Source organism: Panulirus ornatus, chromosome 18, assembly GCF_036320965.1.
Source record: "Panulirus ornatus isolate Po-2019 chromosome 18, ASM3632096v1, whole genome shotgun sequence".
NCBI lineage: Eukaryota > Metazoa > Arthropoda > Malacostraca > Decapoda > Palinuridae > Panulirus > Panulirus ornatus.
The window spans coordinates 53,002,558-53,025,416 of NC_092241.1; the positions used below are offsets into that span (position 1 = coordinate 53,002,558).

Sequence of the window (22,859 nt, forward strand, 5' to 3'; positions counted from 1 at the left end):
AAGCAAATGAACCGGTTACATGAAAAGACTCGTAAGCTAATGTAAATGAAGCAACTTTTGTAGTATTTAATGGTGTAATTTTCTGCCCACTGGGATCTAACAAAGACCCCTTTGTGCGCCAACGGCCGCCCACAAGACGAGGGAGAATGACCTGCACAATGAGTTAGCTGCTGCCTAACAGCTAAACTGGAAAAAAAAAAAAAAAAAATATATATATATATATATATATATATATATATATATATATATATATATATAAGCATGTGTGGAAGGTGTGCCGTAGACTGCCCTAGGACTGTAGAAGAGAACACTAGGGAAGGTACTACAAGGGGGAAAAAAAAATGAGAGGGTGAGGCGATTCGCAATTTGAATCTAGAGTAGCGTAGTACAGTGAGGCTCTTTCCGAATCATATGTACGCAGGAACGAATGAGGTGTGGGTGAAAGTTTGGGTCAGGCTGGAGATGACAGTGCAGCTGACGGTGTACTGGAGGCTGAGAAAGGATGGGTAAGAAAAGGGGAAAGTAATTATGGTGGACTGAGACGTGAAAACAGCAGGCTCAAAACACAACAGATGAAAATACGAAAAGGGACGAAGATTAATGGTGCAAGTTCAGTTTAGCTCCGCATCGCTGTGACTTCAGTATGTGGCGTGATATTATTTGCAGTAGAAGTGTAGTATTTAGAGAATGTGTAGACAGTGACGGAGCTTGATTAGGAAGATTGTAATTCATTCTGCTATATTGAATGAGGCGATACTGGTGTGGATTATGACCGGGAAAAATGTCTGTGGTCGAGTACCGTAAAGTAAAAGTAGTCGGAAACAGTAGTAACAAATCAACAGAGCCTTGAAAGCCACAGCAAACGTATTCTTGCAAGCGAGATTTATCTTATTTTTTAACACTTAAAGTCGAAATATACAAGATACAGCCATGACAAAACATTGCACCAACTGCCCACAAATGTAAACAAACAGACGACACCGCCCTACCTCCCCCACAAGCAATCATTCCACATAATCCCCCAGCGGCAGACAATGTTGGTACATTTCAACAATACATCTCGACTGCTAGGAGAGGTTCGGTTAGGTTCTCATAAGTTCTGTTGATTTTTTTTTTTTTTTATGTAGTGTTTTACCCGCGTTTACGTCCAACCTCACAGTTTCCCTGACCGTCAGTGACACCTCTTTCATCGCCAAATCACTCATTATCCGAAGCTAATAGTGGAGTTAAAGTCGACTTTTACTCAGTAAATCTTAAACTATAGAAACGAGTGAAGTAGGCTTCATGAACCAGTAAAAAAATGAAAAAAAAAAGCTAACTATAAGAGAAGATAAGTGAACAGCCGAAGAGTTGACAATAAAGAAATATTCTAAAGATAACAGTGTAGAGAAGGGAGCAGTCACGTCAATGGTGTACTGTTTATGAAGCCACAGGAATTGTACTGTACGTTGGAGACGGAGGGAAGGACCATTGTAGGCAGCCTTCGAGAGTTGATGATGCAAAGGAAAGCCAGGACATGCATCTATGTTGGTCTAGACATGGGTCACCTAAGAAGATAAGAATCTTCGAGGGACACTATAAATATGAGGAGCGAGTTATTCGAGAGGTCAGACACGAGTGATGTGTGGGGCAGCAGCCGGAGTCTAGCGTAGAACTGGAGACATGTTGAACTACTAGGATGGCGTGGCAACAATGTTTATATGTAGGACGTAACGTTTCCAGCAAGTTAGAATGGAATGAATATACCACGCGACTAGAAAGATGTTGAATGTATGGTAGGAGAAAATTCGTGAAGATTAAAAATCAATGGAAGATGCGAGAATTATCAAAAGGGATTTGATTGGAACAGTGAAACAAGCATTGTAGAGTTATGGAGAGACTCAATTGTGTGAATCAGGTATTCATTTCCCAGGAAAATTTCGACTTCGATGATGTCAGACGATCGAAAACATTTACATCACTTATGGACTTGGAAAAGAGAGAATTTTCACATGGATTAGGATAGCTAGAGGTGTAAGTCGTTCAGTATAGAAGCCTAGCTGAGACTAACCCGTAGTTGGGTTAGTTAAGGGCTCCGTAAGACCTCCGTGGTGTAGCGGTTATTCGTTCCTGACCATGACGCGCTCGGGGTCGAGCGTATAGGTTCGAATCATGGTTACGGCAGTTGGCTCACAGTCAATCCAGCCGTTCATCCTCCTTCAAGGGTTGGTCGATAAAAATAGCTAAGCATTTCTAGTCTCCACACAGCGGAGTTTCAGGTCTCTCACAGCCAGTTTCTGGTCTCCATCTAACAGAGTATTTAGTCTCTACACACACAGTTCTAGTCTCCAAACAGCAACTGTCTGGTCTCCACACACAAAGTTTCTGGTCTCCACACACCAAGTTTCTGGTCTCCACACAGCAACTGTCTGGTCTTCACTGAACTAGGAAATGTCTTATATAATTGCGCTGTTGCATTTGATAAAGGTCTCCTCACCTGGGATCGAACCTAGACCTGCGTTTATCACCACACATGGATGCCTCCACACCCGTATATACTATTCCTTGTTGCTTACCACATCAAATGACATCAAGACCATTTTAAATAACTCAGGTTAATCAAGTGTATTCTGCAGAATGATTTTATCAGCCTAGATAAAAATGAGATATACTCAAATGAATAATAATCGAATTCGTCTAAAATATGTAATTCAAAATATGTAATAAGCGAATTATGAGAATGTTAGATTTTCTGTAACCCATCTCTCCTATGGGGATCAGTGTCACTCGAACGATGGTTCCCACAAGAGAGCTATTAGGATCCAAGTGTTTCAGATATTTGATGGGAATTAAGGATACATTTAGAGACGCTATTTACATCAGAGGTATATCCTAACATGACGTATTCAAGGCAGAAGGGGAAAGATTCGTTGACTGAAGTGATTTCAGTTTTACGCTTGTTTTATTTTTTTTTCTTTATCCGTCTACATAGGACTGAACCTCTGTCCCTTCCCATCCACGCGTGACGGTAACTCGTTTACCTCCCATCCACACAGGACTGTACCTCTTCCTTCCCCTCTTAACACTTATCAGTTAGATTTAAACAGGTATCCCCCCCCCCACACACACATACACATACACATACACACACACACACACACACACACACACACACACACACACACACACACACTCACACACACACCTCGATAAATCGCTTCTCCGTTAATGCGTTTATATCAGACGCTTGTATGGCACGGGAAACGCTTATAGATTATACACACGACGGCCTCGTCCAACGCCTGTAGAGTCCTCCTGGTGACGTACAGGGGACGTCAACCCACCAGCCCATGTTCTCCATCGTCTGCTCACTACTCAACCCAACACTCAGGTTACCTGAGCCCGACCATCATCACCACCCATGGATGGTGCCATCTGCGCTCGGCTTTTCCTCCTATCATTTCCTCTTCTTATCGAACTCGCAAAGGACATAAAGTTCCTCAAATTAATCTTAATTCACTCGCGTTTCTTTTAAGTATCACCGTGACCTGACGACACTGCCTGGTAATGCCAGTGTTGAATGAATGAACACATTAATCCTCACTTCTCCCATCCCCCAACTTTCTGGTGTTCCTCAACTCACTCGTTCATAGTCTTCACGTCTCTTCCCCAATTCACCTCCAGCCTGCTGCTGTCTCTTCTCCTCTTCTGCGACTGTTAAGGTCTCCTCCGACGCCTAGCCACGACGTCAGTGCGAGTATATCATTCTTTATCACACCAGAAGAAGGTGTGCTTTAAAGGGGACACTTACCCAATATGGCCGAAATGCTATCTAACTCTAAACTTTATTCTCGCAGTCAAGCTGCATCGTTGATGAGAGACACTGCGACTCAAAAGTCTCCCTCCCTTAGTCTTGTCGTATCTCTTAAACCTCTCTCAGTCTCTGAAGGAGAAGGTGTGATTCAAACTACTTCAGCCTTGGTAAGCCAATGGAGTGGATAAAGCCATCGTGTTTGCCCCTACAGTGGTGGGGTAGGGTTGTGTGGGTAGGTGTGGGGGGGGGGAGATATGAGACAGGGAGATGTCACCCGCTTCTGTTGGACGCAGCTGTGAACACAAGCCGACGTCAGGGTGCAGCAAAAACAAAGCTTGGGTATGTAGGAGTCATTTTACAGTGTCGCGTCACTGGGCCTCCTCCTCCTCCTCCTCCTCCTCCTCCTACTCCTGGCTGTGGCTACCCCCAGCTCGCCCTGGGCCGGACGTGTGTGATTTGCGACGCCGGTTTTTACATACGTCGGTTTTGCGTCAGGAGGGGTTTGTAGCGGAGACTGAGGAGGAACGTCGCAAGCAAACTGTTATCGCTTCTCTCTCAGAGTGTGTGTGTGTGTGTGTGTGTGTGTGTGTGTGCATACGAACTGTGATATACCCTTATTAGAACAGTCAAAGGAAGGATGTTTTATAATCTTGACCTTGCAGCCTTTGATTTCACGTGCCAATAGCTATTAAGTTCATTCCTACCGATCAGACTCTCCTACGAGGGTTCGAATTGCTTGTCACCAACCAAGGAGTGTTGTCCATGCAGAGAGAGAGATGCTTTGTATCTCTGAATGAGTAGATTCCAATCCCATTGTGTATGTTGTCATTGATACAAGAGTGTTGACTTATGATAAGCGATTATCTCTTGCTTGGACATTCCTCCACAACATCACCGAATTTACAAAATGTGTCGGAGGTTGTAGGACTCTTACCGGAAAAGAAGGAAATGGTATGGGAAGAGAAATAGACTGAGGGAAGGCAAATGAATGCTACCTCCACAAACGTATGTGCTGTAAGGGTTCCATCGTCAGTTCTGAGCTAAAGACTCGCGAGTCATCCGATCAAGACAAACCAGAATCTAATATAATCTAGGAAACTGGAGATTGAAAACTGTAGTTCAGCACTACACTACTTATTCCCGCATGGATATGTGTGTGTGATTCGATCCAGTATATGAACCAGAGGATGGACCATGTGTCGCATGTTAACATCACTGGTGAACATCAAGTATGAACCAATAGATTCGACGCCTCGGTTCGAATCATAATGCCGAGCGGCGAAGTCGAAAGAGGAACTGCTTGAATTAGGTCAGTGTGTGGGGATGACACCTCCACAGTAGTGAGGTATATATGTGAAGTATATACGTAAGATATATGTAAGATATGAGATAAATCAATCAAGATTGTAAAAAAGTAAAAAAGCGTAAACTATTACCTAGAACTAATATGAATTGCTTTAGTCGTATACTGGTAGAATGAGCATAGATTATGTTGGGTTAGAACTTATAATATCTCGATGTATTGAGAACTTGGGAGGATCTAATTCTCTTGAATAGTATCATAAAGAACATCATCTTACTGGGCAGGACATGGGATCCCATTTCTCGATTCAGAGTTGTCATTTTTTTCGAGAGACCGTCAAAAAAATAAAAAAGCACCATCATTGTGGTCTTGAGGTAGCTGTTTCAGGTCTTTATTTAGCCTTATTTCAACCTGATTTTAGCCTTATTTTAAATCTACTTTAGCCTTATTTTGACCTTATTCAAACCTTATTCTAATCTTATTCTAGCCTTATTTCATTCAAATCTTATTCTAGCCTTCTCTCTCTCTCTCTCTCTCTCTCTCTCTCTCTCTCTCTCTCTCTCTCTCTCTCTCTCTCTCTCTCTCTCTCTCTCTCTCATGATCCGAGTCTGATGGCAAGGATCATGGTGGAGGGAGTAAGTGTATAAGACAATAAAATCAAAACGAAAAAGAATTTTAGACGTGATCTTAATACAGTCAGGTTCGTACGTTGTGGTCGTGTCGTTGACAAAATGAAAAACGTAAAGTTTCGCATTATCTTTGTGTGCAAACATCGCCAGACGCTACTGGCTGCTACTGGGAGCTACTGGCTTTTGTTGGCCGTTGCTGGTTGCTACTGGTTGTTACTGGTTGTTACTGGTTGTTGCTGGTTGTTACAGGTTGCTACTGGATGTTACTGGTTGCTACTGGTTGTTACTGTATGTTACTGGATGCTACTGGTTGCTACTGGATGTAACTGGTTGTTACTGGTTATTACTAGTTGTCACTGGTACTGGTTGCTACTGGATGTTACTGGTTGCTACTGGTTGTTACTGGTTGCTACTGGTTGTTACTTGGTGCTACCAATTGTTGCTGGCTGCTACTGGTCGCTACTGATTGGCTAAATGTTCTCTTCCATTCTTCTGTCGTCCACAAAGTCAGTCTTTATTCTTTTCCTCTAACCCGGCCTTCGTCTACGTGTGTGTATACCATCATCATTTCCAGTAAGTGGATTCATAACATCATATCCTTTACACTGAATCAAGATGGTGAGGGGTACAGTATTACGGCCAAGTAGCAAACACTTATACTGATACAGACTCAGAAATTCTCAAGGACGACCAATAGAGAAGATGAGGAGGAAGAGGAGGAGGAGGAGAAGGAGGGTAACCTTGAGGAGTCTTGGTGTGGGCCAGAGTTCTTAACGTGTAGACCTCCACCGAAGAGAAATGTTCCTCGTAGCTGAGTCAGAAGGAGAGGAGAAATTTTTTTCAGTGAATAATTCAGTGAATGACATAAATAATTTCCGTCTTCACGGAACATAAACGAGACTGAACCTGTTGAATGTGTAGTGGTGTGTGTAATAGACGACACCCCCAGGGCAAAATGCTATATATGATATACCGATATATGAATATACCGATATATGAATATACCGATATAAGTGTCTGAATAAAGAGTGGCACCGAATGATGGCATCTTGGTATATGAGTCTCAGAAACAGCGAGAATGTCGACCAGGTAACAAACCTTTTCTTCCAGAGTCAGTAATTAGCAAACACAGCCACCCAGTCCTTACTTAATCTAGTCTAATCAGTCCTTGGTTTTTCTTCTTATAAGCAAGGCAATCTGTTGCTAACTATCTGCTCAAATTACTTCAAGGGAAATGCTGCCAGAAATTTTTTTGATATCTCATAGTCCCCCGTCCGTCTAGCTACAGCGCCTGCCTGCCTCCCAGTGCACCACCAAGTCAGGAGTTGAGAGACACGAGCCTGAGTTATGCTGGTCTCGTTACCATTCTCTCATTCGTAGGCAGAGGTACGACAGTTGTGGAGGTCCTTACGTACGTGGGAATATCTAATTCAGTGACTTATTTATTGGTCCATGTCGCTCCTACTGAGCTGAGACTGGGGCACGGGAGAGAGAGAGAGAGAGAGAGAGAGAGAGAGAGAGAGAGAGAGAGAGAGAGAGAGAGAGAGAGTAGAAAACTGGTGCCTCTGTTTTTTTTTTTTTTTTTAATTTCGTGAAGTTGAGGTGACCTGACGTCCCTTCTAGGGTTCGAACCCGATCCGTGGTGTATTCGGTTCAAAGCCGCTGGACAGAAAGGTGGTGAGCTCGACCAGATAGGCAAGAAATTGAGGGTAAGTCATTCTAAGACCGGCACTCCGGTACTACAATCATCATCGGATCTAAAGATAGGATTTCAAAGGCAAATTGTCTGATCGAGAATAACAGATCACTTGTGCGTTACGTTACGCGTCGTGGAAATGTAAGGAAAGGTTGTCACAGTGTGTCCAGCCATTCACTGAGGCGGCGTTGCCTAATTGGTTGGTACCAGGGCGTCTGGGAATCCCACCCAACTGAAGGATGTGCATCAGACATTACCTGAGACGTAAAGAGAAAACGGACTAAGTCACATTATATTACTCAGCAGGTGTACGATCTCTTGAAGAGTGGGGGCGATGTGTCTTACACACACACACACACACACACACACACACTACCACTCCCCGCACTCACACTCACACACACGCCCACTCCCCTTAAACAGACTCTTGGGTAATCGAATGATTTTTTTTCTTATTTGTATTTATTCTGTTATAAATCTCTCATTCATTTGTGGTATATATACGTACACATTTACGTACGAGTATATCTTATGTATTGAAATCTTACTTGAGCATCTAATGCGTTTATTTGGTGTGATTGTAATGTTTCGTTTCTACGTTGACATCCACCATCTTTGCGCTTCGAGTGGAACGGGTCGTCTGTAGACAAGACACTTCTTGGCTAGGCTAAGGTCTGGCGAATCTTAAACATCATCCCCAGCGTCTTGCTGTGGGCAGCTGACCAATGGCTGAGTGAGCATTCGCCGCTGTATCTCTCACCTAACTGCCAGGCTTGAGTGAAAATATACTCAGCTGTATTGCTGTAAAATCAGAGTACTATCTGTATACGTCGTCGATCACCTGCGTTCGAAGCAGTTCGAACACTGGTTCATGAAATATGAATATTCGCCTTGTTTGAATCCCCACTTTAACGAAAAATGTTTGAACAGCTCACGATATAGTATAGACCTTCATCATATACATCACACGCAGTACTAATTTATATACTTCCGTGAAGCATTTACATAAGAGAACTTGCCGGTAACCTTGACAACTGCTCGAAGTACAGTGGAAAGCTTGGGGCTTCAGTGTTTATGATTTCAGCGAAGCTTTTTCTCCCTCCAGTGCGCTGCCACATTCGCCACAATGTCCGGAGCACTGCCAGCGGTCGTGCAACATGACCCACACACATGATGAGATCAATGCTATGGGGATTGTTTGGGATGAGGCAGAGGCGTCAGCCTTTTGGAAAGAGAGGTGAAGTCAGGGTGTGGTCCACACTTGTCCGAGACAGTAGCCAACACCGTGGTGGTGTGTGAGGACGCCTTACTTGATGCACCCCGCAGCGTTAGTGTCATGTGGGCGACTTATTAGGTGTGGTCACCGTCCTTCCCTCAGAGACACACACCCCCAAACCCCTGTGGTGGAAGGTCCTCTGATACGGGATGATATGTGTGGGACTTCTGTCTACACGACGGAGGGCGACATGACGGTGTGTCGTCCCGGAATCTCTTGATGTCGTCAAAGTCCGATTTCGAGTGAGTGACTCAATCTGGGACCTGATGTCTGTGAAGTGGTAACCCAGCTTAGAACATCAATATGGACTGTTAGAACACCTGGTAGTGACTCTGCCGTACCGGGTTACGGGGGAGGGGATTCGAACCGCAGTGTCAGCTACCTGTTCCAAAATATCCAAACAATCCCTATGTGAGACGGTGCCAGATGTATGATCTGCATTTTATCGTTGCCCACAGTGTTTAATGTAAAGCCAGTGTACGTGTTTGCCCAAGCACACTTGTGTACTCCACCAGACGCATGGCAATGAATATGTTAATATAAAGGTGACTGTATAGTGTCAATGAATGTTATGTCAATACAGACGTATATGCATATAGTTTATTACCATTAAGGACATTACATTCAATGGTCATGAGCCATGTGGTCATCAAGGATATGCGCCAAGGGTGGAGCGGAATGAGTGGGAGAGATTGTACATGCTGAATGACACGTCTGGTCACACATGTATATTATACCGGTATATAGTCTTATAAGGTGTGAACCCAGTGTCGAACTTCAGAAAACTACATTGCCCCGGTGGCATGCATTTCCTGTGTGACCATAGATGTGAATCATTCAATTGTGATCATTACGAACAGTTTCATTTTGTAGACTATATATAGTTATGGCTGTTATATTTATGTTCGGTATTTCGAAGCCTCATCCAAACCAGTGCCACCGACATGAATCTGACAGAGTTACCAATATGTTTGTGACGCTAGTGCTTCGAATATGTGTTCGAGACCAGGTTCATGACTTGAACCTGTTTCGAATCCATGTTTCGAGCAGGTGTGTCCGCACCCTTGCATATATTACATACATTCTATCCCTACGTCACTAATCTTTATCCTTTCCTTTTTTTCTACATTTCAGGATACAACCCAAGAATTAAGACTCCCCAGGACCTCGAATTGGGTGGGGCGTTGATCATACATCAAGAGCGTCGCAGTCACCTTCGTCAGGGAGCTGATACCCCCGGAGAGTGAACCCTCAGCTGTGAGTCGGGAGTTACCTCACCTGTCCTTGTGGTGGAGACTCGTGCCTCACGCATACGTGGTCCCGGCGGCCACCACCCCTCCACAACACTCGGTAGAAACCACACCCCGAGACACGTCGCCACTGACCCACCTCGACTCTCAAACTATATACCTTTACACAACGTGACTGTCTGGTGTGGTTGCTTGAAAATGAAAGAAAACCTTTGAGTACCTCCATAAAAGTTGACGCCGTGAAGAGACACAGAAAAAGAGAGAGGGAAAAAAGAAGTGTATCTTTTGTTTTGTCTTTTCGGAAAATGTGTGCCGTGCGAGGCTAAGATCAAGACGAAGACGAGAAGAAGGATGAGCATTTTGGTCGAGTGTGACAAGATGGTGAGGAGGTGCGTCGGGTTGGTGTGGCTAGCTCTCCTGTTGACCACTCTCCCCGCCCTGGCCAAGGTGAGTGTTCTCCCCATACAGTATATCTTCCTCTTATGATCCATCAACTGTATCGAAGGTTTTACACCCCCTCTCGACATTACAGTATTACAGTGGCGTTGATACTGTAGTATTGTATGTATTATTTGATACTCAGTGTTCCACTTGTGTAGGATGTTTGGTGTTACAGGAGCTGTAGCTTTTGGTACAGAAGTCACCACTACTATTTTGATACGTGGACGCTTCACCGCTTTATTCCAGAGACACGTTCCCACTCTGGAACACTTGATACAATGTTGCGTTGCCCCTGTGAAACACGCTCGTTCCCCTACCTTGATACAGTGTTCCGTTGCCACTGTGAAACACGCTCGTTCCCCTACCTTGATACAGTGTTCCGTTGCCACTGTGAAACACGCTCGTTCCCCTACCTTGATACAGTGTTCCGTTGCCACTGTGAAACACGCTCGTTCCCCTACCTTGATACAGTGTTCCGTTGCCACTGTGAAACACGCTCGTTCCCCTACCTTGATACAGTGTTCCGTTGCCACTGTGAAACACGCTCGTTCCCCTACCTTGATACAGTGTTGCGTTGCCCCTGTGAAACACGCTCGTTCCCCTACCTTAATACAGTGTTGCGTTGCCACTGTGAAACACGCTCGTTCCCCTACCTTGATACGGTGTTGCGTTACCACTGTGAAACACACTCGTTCTCCCACCTTGTGTTGCCACTCTGGCATTGCAGACCCGTCCCTCCCCTCTGCGTGTGTGCCGTCAAACAGGTGCCACAAGTGCTCTCCAAGTTTGGCTTCCACCGGAACTCTGGCAGGCGCGTGCCATGTACGTGATTGGCCGTGCAGTACATCCATTAGTCGTGCAGTACATCCATTAGTCGTGCAGTACATCCATTAATCGTGCAGTACATCCATTGGACGTGCATTACATCCATTAGACGTGCAGTACATCCATTGGACGTGCAGTACATCCATTAGTCGTGTAGTACATCCATTAATCGTGCAGTACATCCATTGGACGTGCAGTACATCCATTAGACGTGCAGTACATCCATTAGACGTGCAGTACATCCATTAATCGTGCAGTACATCCATTAGTCGTGCAGTACATCCATTAGACGTGCAGTACATCCATTAGTCGTGCAGTACATCCATTAGTCGTGCAGTACATCCATTAGACGTGCAGGACATCCATTCGTCGTGCAGTACATCCATTAGTCGTGCAGTACAGTCATTAGACGTGCAGTACATCCATTAGATGTGCAGTACATCCATTAGTCGTGCAGTACATCCATTAGTCGTGCAGTACATCCATTAGTCGTGCAGTACAGTCATTAGACGTGCAGTACATCCATTAGACGTGCAGTACATCCATTAGATGTGCAGTACATCCATTAGTCGTGCAGTGCATCCATTAGTCGTGCAGTACATCCATTAGTCGTGCAGTACATCCATTAGTCGTGCAGTACATCCATTAGTCGTGCAGTACATCCATTAGTCGTGCAGTACATCCATTAGTCGTGCAGTACATCCATTAGTCGTGCAGTACATCCATTAGTCGTGCAGTACATCCATTAGTCGTGCAGTACATCCATTAGTCGTGTAGTACAGTCATTAGTCGTGCAGTACATCCATTAGACATGCAGTACATCCACTGGACGTGCAGTACATCCATTAGTCGTGCAGTACATCCATTAGTCGTGCAGTACAGTCATTAGACGTGCAGTACAGTCATTAGATGTGCAGTACATCCATTAGACGAGCAGTACATCCATTAGACGTGCAGTACATTAGTCGTGCAGTACATCCATTAGCAGGGTCACCTTGCAGGCAGCGCAGCGGGAGCGCCCACAACGTCCTGCATGACAAGTACTCTATACCAATAGTTCCGGGGGTGTGTTGGTGCGTGGAGGGGCGAGGGAATGAGGGAGGCAAGTGGCACACACACACACACCACACACACCACACACACATGGCAGCCACCATGAACGTGCATGACCTCCTTCCTTCTTGGCTGCAGAGGACGGAACCAAGTGGGGGGGTGTAGGGAAGCCCGCCCGTTCGACAGGTATGTAGGTTGGGAAGATCAAGTGTTCGACTCCCCTCGCAGGTTGGGTGGGAGCGGTGCTTCCTTGATGGAGGAACATCTGGGTCGAGTCGTGAGATTTATGATGTTTCATCTTCGTCTCAAAACTTTCCTCCTCCTCCTCCTCCTCTACCGCGCTTCTCAGACCACCAACCCTCCAAGAAACTGTTCTTCAAGGTTTTCAACTCCCAAGACTCGTTCCCTCAACCTAGAGATATGCTGTCTCCATCTATCCTGTCTCCATCTATCCTGTCTCCATCTATATAGATTACGAGTGTAAGATGCTATTACTATCCTCCAGCAGATAACCTCGATATAGACCAACAAGGTTTTTTTTGTTATCTGTCTTTCCTATGGATTCGTCCCATGCCTTCTTCATAGACCATCAAGGTCTTCTTGTTATATGTCTTTCCCATCGATACATCCCATACCCTCGTCATAAACCATCAGGTCTTCTGTTTTTTTTTGTTTTTTTTTGGACTTTCCCATAAACCTCGTCATAGACCATCAGGTCACCCAGAATGATCTGTCTTTCCCTTATAAACCGACGTGAAATATGACATATATTCATAGCTTCAACACTGACCACTTTACACACCCACTCCTCCAGGCATCTGCTCTGCCCCTCACCACGTCCCTCCAACACCCACTCCCCCAGACATCTGCCCCTCACCATGTCCCTCCGACACCCACTCCCCCAGATCTGCCCCTCACCACGTCCCTCCGACACCCACTCCCCCAGACATCTGCCCCTCACCACGTCCCTCCGACACCCACTTCCCCCAGACATCTGCCCCTCACCATGTCCCTCCGACACCCACTTCCCCCAGACATCTGCCCCTCACCATGTCCCTCCGACACCCACTTCCCCAGACATCTGCCCCTCACCACGTCCCTCCGACACCCACTCCCCCACCCGAGGCCTGTGTTCTCCAGAGTGTATTTGGACGGGCGGAGACAAGCCGCCACAGCGGTGTTTGTAAACAAGAGCGCGGAACACGCGACGCGTCGTTTAAAAGGGTTTCGTTAACTCCAAACCCATTCTGCAATATGGGTCTGTGTGTGTGTGTGTGTGTGTGGTGTGTGTGTGTGTGTGTGTGTGTGTGTGTGTGTGGGTGTGTGTGTGTGTGAGTGGGTGTGTGAGTGTGTGTGTGTGTGTGTGTGTGTGTGTGTGTGTGCTTCGGCTCTGACAGCAAATCATTCAAGATGGAATTTTAATGTTTTCATGTATTTAATACAGGAAATCGCAGAGTTACTAAGATGTGTTTTGTTTTATGAAGTGTCTCGCTATGCTATATAGAGGTGTCGATATATATATATATATATATATATATATATATATATATATATATATATATAGATAGATAGATAGATAGATAGATAGACAGACAGATATATCAGTGCATTACATTTGACAGCTGGAGAATGGGTGTGAGCGAATGCGGCTTTTCTTCGTCTGTTCCTGGCGCTACCTCGCTGATGTAGGTAACTGCGATTAAAATGTAAAGAATATATATATATATATATATATATATATATATATATATATATATATATATATATATATATATATATACGTATATGCAAAGTACTAAAGAAGGGTTACAATGACAGATACCATCGTTGCACAAATATGACCCAGCAGGTAATTATGACCCAGCAGGTAATTATGACCCAGCAGGTAATAAGTTGCAGTAATCTATGTGTGAGAGTGACTTTTGGAGTCGACGTCGTCCCCAACCTGTGGCCAGAGTCCCAATTTGGGAGGACTTGTAAAGGAGACAAACTGTCTCGTGTCCCAATATTACAGTCACATTCAAGCTCCATGAAGGAAAGATGACCACCAAACTTTTCACCTCCTGTATTGCTGATTATACAGCATACCCTTCTCAAGTTTGGCCACCGTGCTTAAAGAAGCACAAAAAGAACTGACAGAGGAGGTCTAGAGGAAGGTTACAATGTTCGTACCAGGATAAATAAAATGATGAGTTACAGTGAGAGGCAAGAGGCCATAAATCTGTCCACCATGGAAGAGAGGAGAATAAAAGGCAGAATTTGAATTCACGATTTATATAAACCAGTGCGATGATAACAGTGAACAGTTCTTCGAAAACGAGTGGGGTAGAACAACCAACCAGAGGTTATAACATGATATCAAACAAGACACTTGATAGAAAGGATGTGCAGATGTAGGTTTATAGTACTAGACTGAGATGGTGAATGTTGGTAGAATTCATGCGAATGTTTAAGACGTTGTATGAGGAGAGAGAACAGTTCCAAAGATGGGGGCCCCAGCCCCGCCCCTCCACGAGTGTAGAACCCCTTTTCCCGTACTCTGTAAGTAGAGACTTGTGTGATTTCACACACACACACACACACACACACACACACACACACACACACACACAAGCACAAGTGAACATACACACATGAACACAAGCATTCACTGTCTCTGTCTCTCTCTTCCCCACTCCTTCCTCCACTCCTACACACACACATACACACACACACACACACACACACACACACAAGGACAAGGCCAGTACATTCAGCGCACAGGACGAATTTTAAAACCACCCAAGAAGAGAGGGAAGTCAGCTGGCTGGGTCGTCCATTGTCGCCTCCCTCGGCCAGACCTTAGCCCTGAGTGTGTGAGACAGACAAGTCACTCATCAACAGCTACAGGCACAGAATTCTCGCAACGACCTCCACCCATCTCCGTTTCCTATTTGGTCTACGTCCACAACATCATCCCTTCATACTAGTAGCCATATTATCAGCCTTGCTTGCTTCCCAACTCTCCACTCGTTGAATACAAACTATTCATTAATTTCAAAGTCTTTTTGGTATCTTGTTTTGGGACGTGTGAACCAGAATTTGAAGTTTGGTGGTCACACGTACCCAAGTGAGGCGCTGACTCAACCAGGCAAGCAAAAGGGAGAGAAGCGAGCGGCAACACAAGGTAAATAACTCATAATAATGCCAATATTGTCGTAGTGGGCGAGTTGGCAGGCGGGTCATGGCATCGGCAGCCACGTAAAAGTCCCGGAAGGTCACTTGTATTGGCACTGGGTCAAGGAACGTCCTGGCGACGTCGGTAAAGGAAGGTTGAGCATGGCTGCGAGCTGGACGCTGTGGCAAGGTGGGCGCTAGCATGGTGGTTGTTGGCGTGTTGGACGACAGGCAAGGTAGACGCTAGCATAGTGGATTGCTGGCATGTTGGACAACTGACAAGCTGGACGCTGGCACACTGGACGCTGGCAGGGTGGACTCCACCCTCATCATAAACCACCAGAGAGGAAGAGAAGGAGGAGGAGGAGGACGACGACGACTCCTTTCACTTCTCCTCCCCAAGTCTGACACTGGAGACCGACGGAGGAAAGAATTTTGGGTACGGTGCGAGCGCGACGCTTGAATACATGATCCTGGGTCGTTGTTTGATGATGGTTGAGGGCAGAGGGTCGTTTATACCACCAAGAGGTCCCTTTGATCACTCGTCAAGTTGCTGCTGCAGTGATGGAGTGTGATGGCTCGAGGGACACATTCAGGGTATTAATTGAAGGAAGGAACCTTGCATCTGGACACACGACCCCCACACATAGCTATTCCTGAGTCAGGTCGGGTGCTAGGATGACCGTCATCCTAGCACCCGACCTGACTCAGGGATGGGTAGGCGTGGGAGTCATAGACCATGCTGTAGGCGTTCGTCAGTCTGGTCTTCGGAAGGCACTGAATCCAAGTGTTTATCAACCAGGGCTTCGAACTGCCCTGAATCCCTCTTCAGGTTTTCATGAACCTGGGCTTCGAACTGCACTGAATCCCTCTTCAAGCGTTCATTAACTGGGCTTCGAACTGCGCTAAATCCTTTTTCAAGTGTTCGTCAACCTGGGCTTCGAACTGCAATGAATCCTGCTTCAAGTGATCGTCAACCTTAGCTTCGAACTGCACTAAATCCTTTTTCAAGTGTTGGTCAACCTGGGCTTCGAACTGTACTAAATCACCCTTCAGGTGTTCGTCAACCTGTGCTTCGAAATTGGACTGAATCCTCATCTTCTTTTTCCCGCCGTTAACCTCCTCGTTGGTTCCTGCTATACTTGTTAGTTACCTCATGACGAAGACGATGACGTATTGCTCTAAAAACGAAGCATCGCTAATGAGGTACGTGGAATATTTACTAATGTGATACGAGCAGAACAGAGGTTGTGGAATTTCAATGGTCTATCTTTTTTTTTCTTTAATCTTTTAAGCATTAACCAACTTTAAAAGATATAATCTTGATACAGGAAATTATTTTGGAAATAAACTGAAGAAGATTATGTGTGATGTAAAGATTATGGATGACTGAAGACAATAGATCAGCCCGAAGAAAGTACCTAAGGGAATTATGAAGGGAATTATTTTGGAGTGGTCGAAGCCACTTTAGCATTTCTCTCAGGTGGAATCAAATGACTGTCATGACACACGAGATAAATGAAAGAACAAGAAAGTACAGCATTCACTTTTGCTTGCTGTTGTTAACACTCGCCAGGTGTGTGTGTGTGTGTGTGTGGTGTGTGTGTGTGTGTGTGTGTGGTGTGTGTGTGGTGTGTGTGTGTGTGTGTGTGTGTGTGTGGTGTGTGTGTGTGTGTGTGTGTGGCGCTGGCTAGACTGCAGCCTGACAGTCGTACCTCACAGGGATATTGCTCCTTAAAGTTAGACAACCTCGCTTGGACCCTTGGGTCTCTGTGGTCTATGTTTCCATATCTATGTCTCGGGCCATTCTGCTACCTGACGGCCATGTCCTTAGGGGACTATTGCTCTCTGTGGCTGAAGCACCTCGCTTGATCCTTGGGTCTGTGTGGTCTGTTTATCTTGTCTATGCCTCGGGCTACTCTGTCCTCAGAGGAGGATTGTATTCTAAGGCCAAACCACTTCGCTTGGACCTTCTTGGGGTCTGTGTTGTCTGTGTATCTATATCTCTGCCTCTCAGGATATATACTGTATAAACGGAAGAACAAAGACAAACTAGTGGGATTTATTTGTTCTTTTTTTTCTGTCGTAGCTCACGTCAGTTATTTTCCTCAAATCATCTTTACGCCAAAAAAAAGAGAAAAAAAGAAAACGCTCGTAAGGGGCGACTTTAATTCACACATGCTCCTCCCGCCAGGGGTCTCCATGGTAGCTATGAAACACACGTCGGACCCTCGTCATTGTTGACTGTGTGCGGAAGGAGCGTGTGTGTTTGTTAACAAAGTCAACATAATATTTAATGTGGGATTGTCTGGAGAGGCACCGTTTAGGGGCGCAGTACCTGGCTGGTTGGCCACAGTCCGAGACACAAGGCTGCAGCCGAAGATGGCGAGGTGAAAGTCATGAGTAGAAAATGAGGGAGATAGATATGGCAAGTCCAGGAGATAATGAGTACAATGCTAAGTGAATTACTTCATGAGGGGGAAGGCGGGTGGGAGGAGGTAGGAGGAGAAGATAGATGAAGGCCAGTCATGCAGAGGCATGAGGAATGGCGTTTGAGAGATCTTTGGACATGAAGGCGTTTGTGTGGAAGAAACTTTAAAGACGACATATTTATGTTACAAGCGTACAAGAGAGTAAATAACAGAGACAAATTGCGGAAGATTTGATGGTCTGAGACGAGTTTACCTGCTGGGGGATAGGGGTACATTGGAAAAGCCACTGAACAGAAGACTAGATGGTCTATGACGAGGTTACCTGCTGGAGGACAGTAATACATGGAAGTGCATGGGAAAGCCAGATACTAGAAGACCTGATGGTCTATGGGAAGTACCCGGGAAAGCCAGATGACAGAAAACCTGATGGTCTATGGGAAGTACCCGGGAAAGCCAGATGACAGAAGACCTGATGGTCTATGACGAGGTTACTTGCTGGGGGAGAGTAGTACATGGGAGTGCACGAGAAAGCTAGATACTAGATGACCTGATGGTCTATGGGAAGTACCCCAGAAAATCCAGATGACAGAAGAGACCTGATGGTCTGTGACGAGGTTATCTGCAGCAGAACGGTAATACACATTTTTGTTCTTCTGTATTCATAAAATCCAGTAGAACCAAGAACATCTAAAGTAATCCTAAATCATCTTTCAAACTCTCCTTTTAAAGTGGAGTGAAAGGTAATTATAGATAATGGGTTTAGCTCTCTGCTCCACAGTGTTGAAAGATAATGCCTCAGATTGTCTGATGAGGTGAGATAATTGCAGATAAGGACGAAGTACCGAATAAATTGGATGAGAGGATTATCTAGATGACGGTCGGGCCTTTGCTTAACTGGATAGAAAGATAATTAGAGATAACTTCACCTCGCTTCTGGATGGAAAGATGATTAGAGATGAGATAGTCCACTCTCTGCTGAACTGGATGGAAAGATAATCAAAGATAACGTCAACACACTGATTAACTAGATGGAAATATGATGATAGATAAGATTTTCAATTCTTTGATGAACTGTATGAAAAGATGATATAGATAACACCAACAACACTGATAAACTAGATGGAAATATGATGATAGACAAGACTTTCAAGTCTTTGAGGAACGTGATGAAAAGATTATATAGATAAGATCGTCACCTCTCTGGTGAACTGGATAGAAAGATAGAGGATAGTCGAGTTGATAGACCTTTTCAGACGATGGTTCTGTCTGTTATGTGATGGGGGTAGATAGAGGATGATAACGAATCTTGTCGCTATCTGGTCTTTATCTGTTGCCTTTGTCATTATCTGTTGCTGTGAGGGTTTCTTCCCACATGTTCATAAACGTATACTGTCCCAAAACTCTGAGATATACTGATGGTTCGTGATGAACAAGTCTACTTTCGTGATGAACAAGTGTACTTTCGTGATGAACTAGTCTACTTTCGTGATGAACAAGTCTACTTTCGTGATGAACAAGTCTACTTTCGTGATGAACTAGTCTACTTTCGTGATGAACTAGTCTACTTTCGTGATGAACAAGTCAACTTTCGTAATGAACAAACCTACTTTCGTGATGAACGAGTCTACTTTCGTGATGAACAAATCTACTTTAGTGATGAACAAGTCAACTTATATCTGACAATCCCTAAAAGAGAAAAAAAAATCCAAGATTCTTAAGTAAACGAATTTTTCAGCAGAATTTTGAAAGTATTAGAGAGTTCCAGGTCCAGGTGGTTGGAGTTCCAGGTCCAGGTGGCTGGAGTTCCAGGTCCAGGTGGCTAGAGTTCCAGGTCCAGGTGGCTGGAGTTCCAGGTCCAGGTGGCTAGAGTTCCAGGTCTAGGCGGCTGGAGTAAGCTCCAGGTCCAGGCGGCTGGAGTAAGTTCCAGGTCTAGGCGGTTGGAGTAAGTTCCAGGTCCAGGCTGGGTATTGTCTAATGCGTCTCTGAGGCCATATTGATGCTCCATTGTTCTAAGAACATCCTTTGACATCCCCACATCCGAACGGCTGTCCTACGCGATGGTCGAAACTTTTTTTCCACTGAAGCCTCCTTTCACGAGATACTCTGGCCACAGATATAAAAGCCAGGTGGACGAGTATATCATCTATACCTCGCGTGCTGCAGGAATATAATCCCTTTTTTATTTTACATATTTCCATATTTTCCTTAGACTTATAACCTGGCCAACTTTTTTTTAAAAAGAAAAATCCGTCTTTTTTTTCCACCTCTTCGAAAGTGTTCTTTAGGATCCTACTTCTCACATTCCTTTGAGGGGCTGAGTTGGACGAGGCGGGACGCTGGTGCAGGTTCCTAGAGCCTTCAGCATATGAGAAAAGAATCGAGATAAGCCTTGAGACGTTCCCTCATTTTCTATTCGAATGAACCTAAACGTCGTGTTTACGTCTCTTGAGAGGTTGTCAGGTGGGGGTTTAAGGTGTTGCAGTAGCTCGGGCTCGTTCCAGAAATGTACGACCTGGACTCACGGTGCAAAGAGGCGACTCCAGGTGTGCGCCGGTCGAGGAGGCAGACTTGTAAGAGATAGCGCAAGTGTGTGCCTCGAGGATTAGCACCGGGTGTGTTCAGATATACCCTACGTGTGGTTACAGGATTGCTCAGGGAGGATGTTTTCCAGTCGTGGTCCAGATAAGAGTTCCAGTCTGGTCCAGCCACGCACCACGTGTGGTCCCCGCTGTGGTTCAGGGATGTGGGCGAGAGGGCGCGGGTGCCTTCTTCAGGGCGTGAATGCAAAGCCGACTCAGTCGTAAAAAGAAATGGTAACGAACTGAATTCTCACCTCGCACTGAAAGTGCGTTAACGGCCCTTGAGAGCAACGGTACGGGCGTTGAGCACGACGGTACGGCGCCACTTCCGAATAACGGTACGGCCCTTGAGAGCAACGGTATGGGCGTTGAGCACGACGGTACGGCGCCACTTCAGAATTAACGGTACGGCCCTTGAGAACAACGGTACGGGCGTTGAGCATGACGGTACGTCCCTTGAGCACGACGATACGGCCCTTCCTCGCGACGATACGGCCCTTGAGCACGAAGCTACGGCCCTTGAGTGATATGGTACGGCTCTTGAGCATAACGGCACGTCTCTCGAGCCCGACGGTACGACCTTTAGGCACGTCTTATGGCCAGAGCCTTTGAGGTGTACACCGCAAGCTCAAGTGGCATCGTAGTCAAAGGCATTAAGTATTCTGTAACTAAACATGTTTCTGTGGGTTGTGAGTGCACCAGTGTGATCCTGCAGGGCTGTGTGTGTGTGTGTGTGTGTGTGTGTGTGTGTGTGTGTGTGTGTGTGTGTGTGTGTGTGTGTGTGTGTGTGTGTGTGTATGAGTAATTGGAGGAGTGCAAGGTTGCAGAATTGTTGCAGCGCCGTTGCTTGCCGGTGTGGAGCAACATTGAGGTCCTCGTCAGCAGAAGGTAAGGGGGAGGGCCTCTCCACCCACGACTGTCTCTATGTATATGTTTGAACTTGATGTCCGTCTTGAGTCTTTGTGACCAGAGATCGCTACACTCTAACTTGCGTTGAGTACGCAATCTGCATGACTTTGGTGGCTGGAGATATGGCTATGGAGAGGAGTTAGGGAGGGTCTGAGAGCATGGAGGAGGAGAAGTTTATTGGAGGGCAGCTGGGAGTGTGGCGAGAAGAGAGAGCTATAGGAAAATGTAGAAGGAGGAGGGTAGTAAGTCATGGTCCTCAGCCTCGATGGATGGTTCATTGTTCCTTATATTACTCCTTCAGGCTTCTCGAGCGATGTATGAAGCCAACGACTAAGGACTTACACAATCACGTTCAGAAGTCAATAGATTTTCATTTTCTACGGGAAGCTCGTGTATCTCCCTATCTCTGCAGTGTTGGAAGGAATGTTACGTGTCTGATTTGCTCTTAAGCTCTTAAAATATCTCGGTCTTCATTTGCATTGTGGAGTGAGAAGCAGACAGTTATATAAATTTCTTATCAGCTCATGTATTTCTGTACTTGTAAGCTATCCAGCTACAGCTTGTGGTGGTCATGGACTCGTGCATGATTTCAGGACTCGATTGCTGTATGAGGTGGGAGGTGCGACCCCTTATAAGGGCTACACCTCACCTCAGGTCAGCGGGTTTCCCTGCTGCGCTGAGGACCATGTCATTGGCTGGGACGCGGAGTCCCAGATCTCTCATCGTCCTCTGGCATGCATGCACTCCCTACCTGGCCTTCCTTCCCTCTCGCTCACCTCAGACTCCTCACCTAAGTGGTCTTCCCTACCCTAGTTAGGGCCCCTCACCTCAGTGGTCTTCCCTACCCTAGCTAGGACCCTCTCGTCTGAGTGGTCTTCTCTACCCTAGGACCCCTCACCCCAGTGGTCTTCTCCGCCCTAGCTAGGGCCCCTCACCTCAGTGGTCTTCTCTACCCTAGGACCCCTCACCTGAGTAGTCTTCCGTGCCCTAGCTAAGGCCCCTCACCTGAGTGGTCTTCCCTACCCTAGCTAAGGCCCCTCCCCTGAGTGGTCTTCTCTACCCTAGGGCCCCCTCACCTGAGTGGTCTTCCCTGTCCTTCGCTCGTCTTCTTCCCCTTTGAGCCCTGAGCTGACTGGTCTCACCCTTCCCTTTGAGCCCTTACCTGACTTTCTTCCTGTCCCTCAGGACCTGACGTGACCATTCCCTCCCTCCCCTCAGGTCCTGACCTGACTGCTCTCCTCTTCCCTTCCACCCCTGACCTGACCACCTTTCTCCTCCAGGACCTCCCCATTACTCCACCTTGCCCCGTGGAGGAGTCCTCTGCCTCTAACCCTTCCATACTTTACCCCTCCTATTCCTCACGTCCCTATTCTTCTCCTATCCTTTTTTCCTCCTATCCTCCTCCTATCCTCCTCCTATCCTCCTCTCCAGACACGAGCCATCCTCTCATACTCACCCATTAATTCGGGCCCGGCCTCTCAGTAACCTAATCCCCTGAGGTATGTCCATAGCAGTGC

General features: G+C 45.9%; 1 protein-coding gene across 2 annotated transcripts in view; it reads left to right on the top strand.

Moving 5' to 3' along the window:
• The window catches only part of LOC139755100 (uncharacterized), a 485,699-nt gene that overhangs the window by 225,960 nt on the left and 236,880 nt on the right, over nucleotides 1-22,859 (top strand). For both annotated transcript variants that reach the window (XM_071673222.1, XM_071673220.1), the window contains one exon: nucleotides 9,832-10,394. In XM_071673222.1, coding sequence (XP_071529323.1) covers nucleotides 10,299-10,394 — 96 coding nt within the window. In that variant the 5' untranslated portion in view covers nucleotides 9,832-10,298. The remainder of the gene's footprint in view (nucleotides 1-9,831; nucleotides 10,395-22,859) is intronic.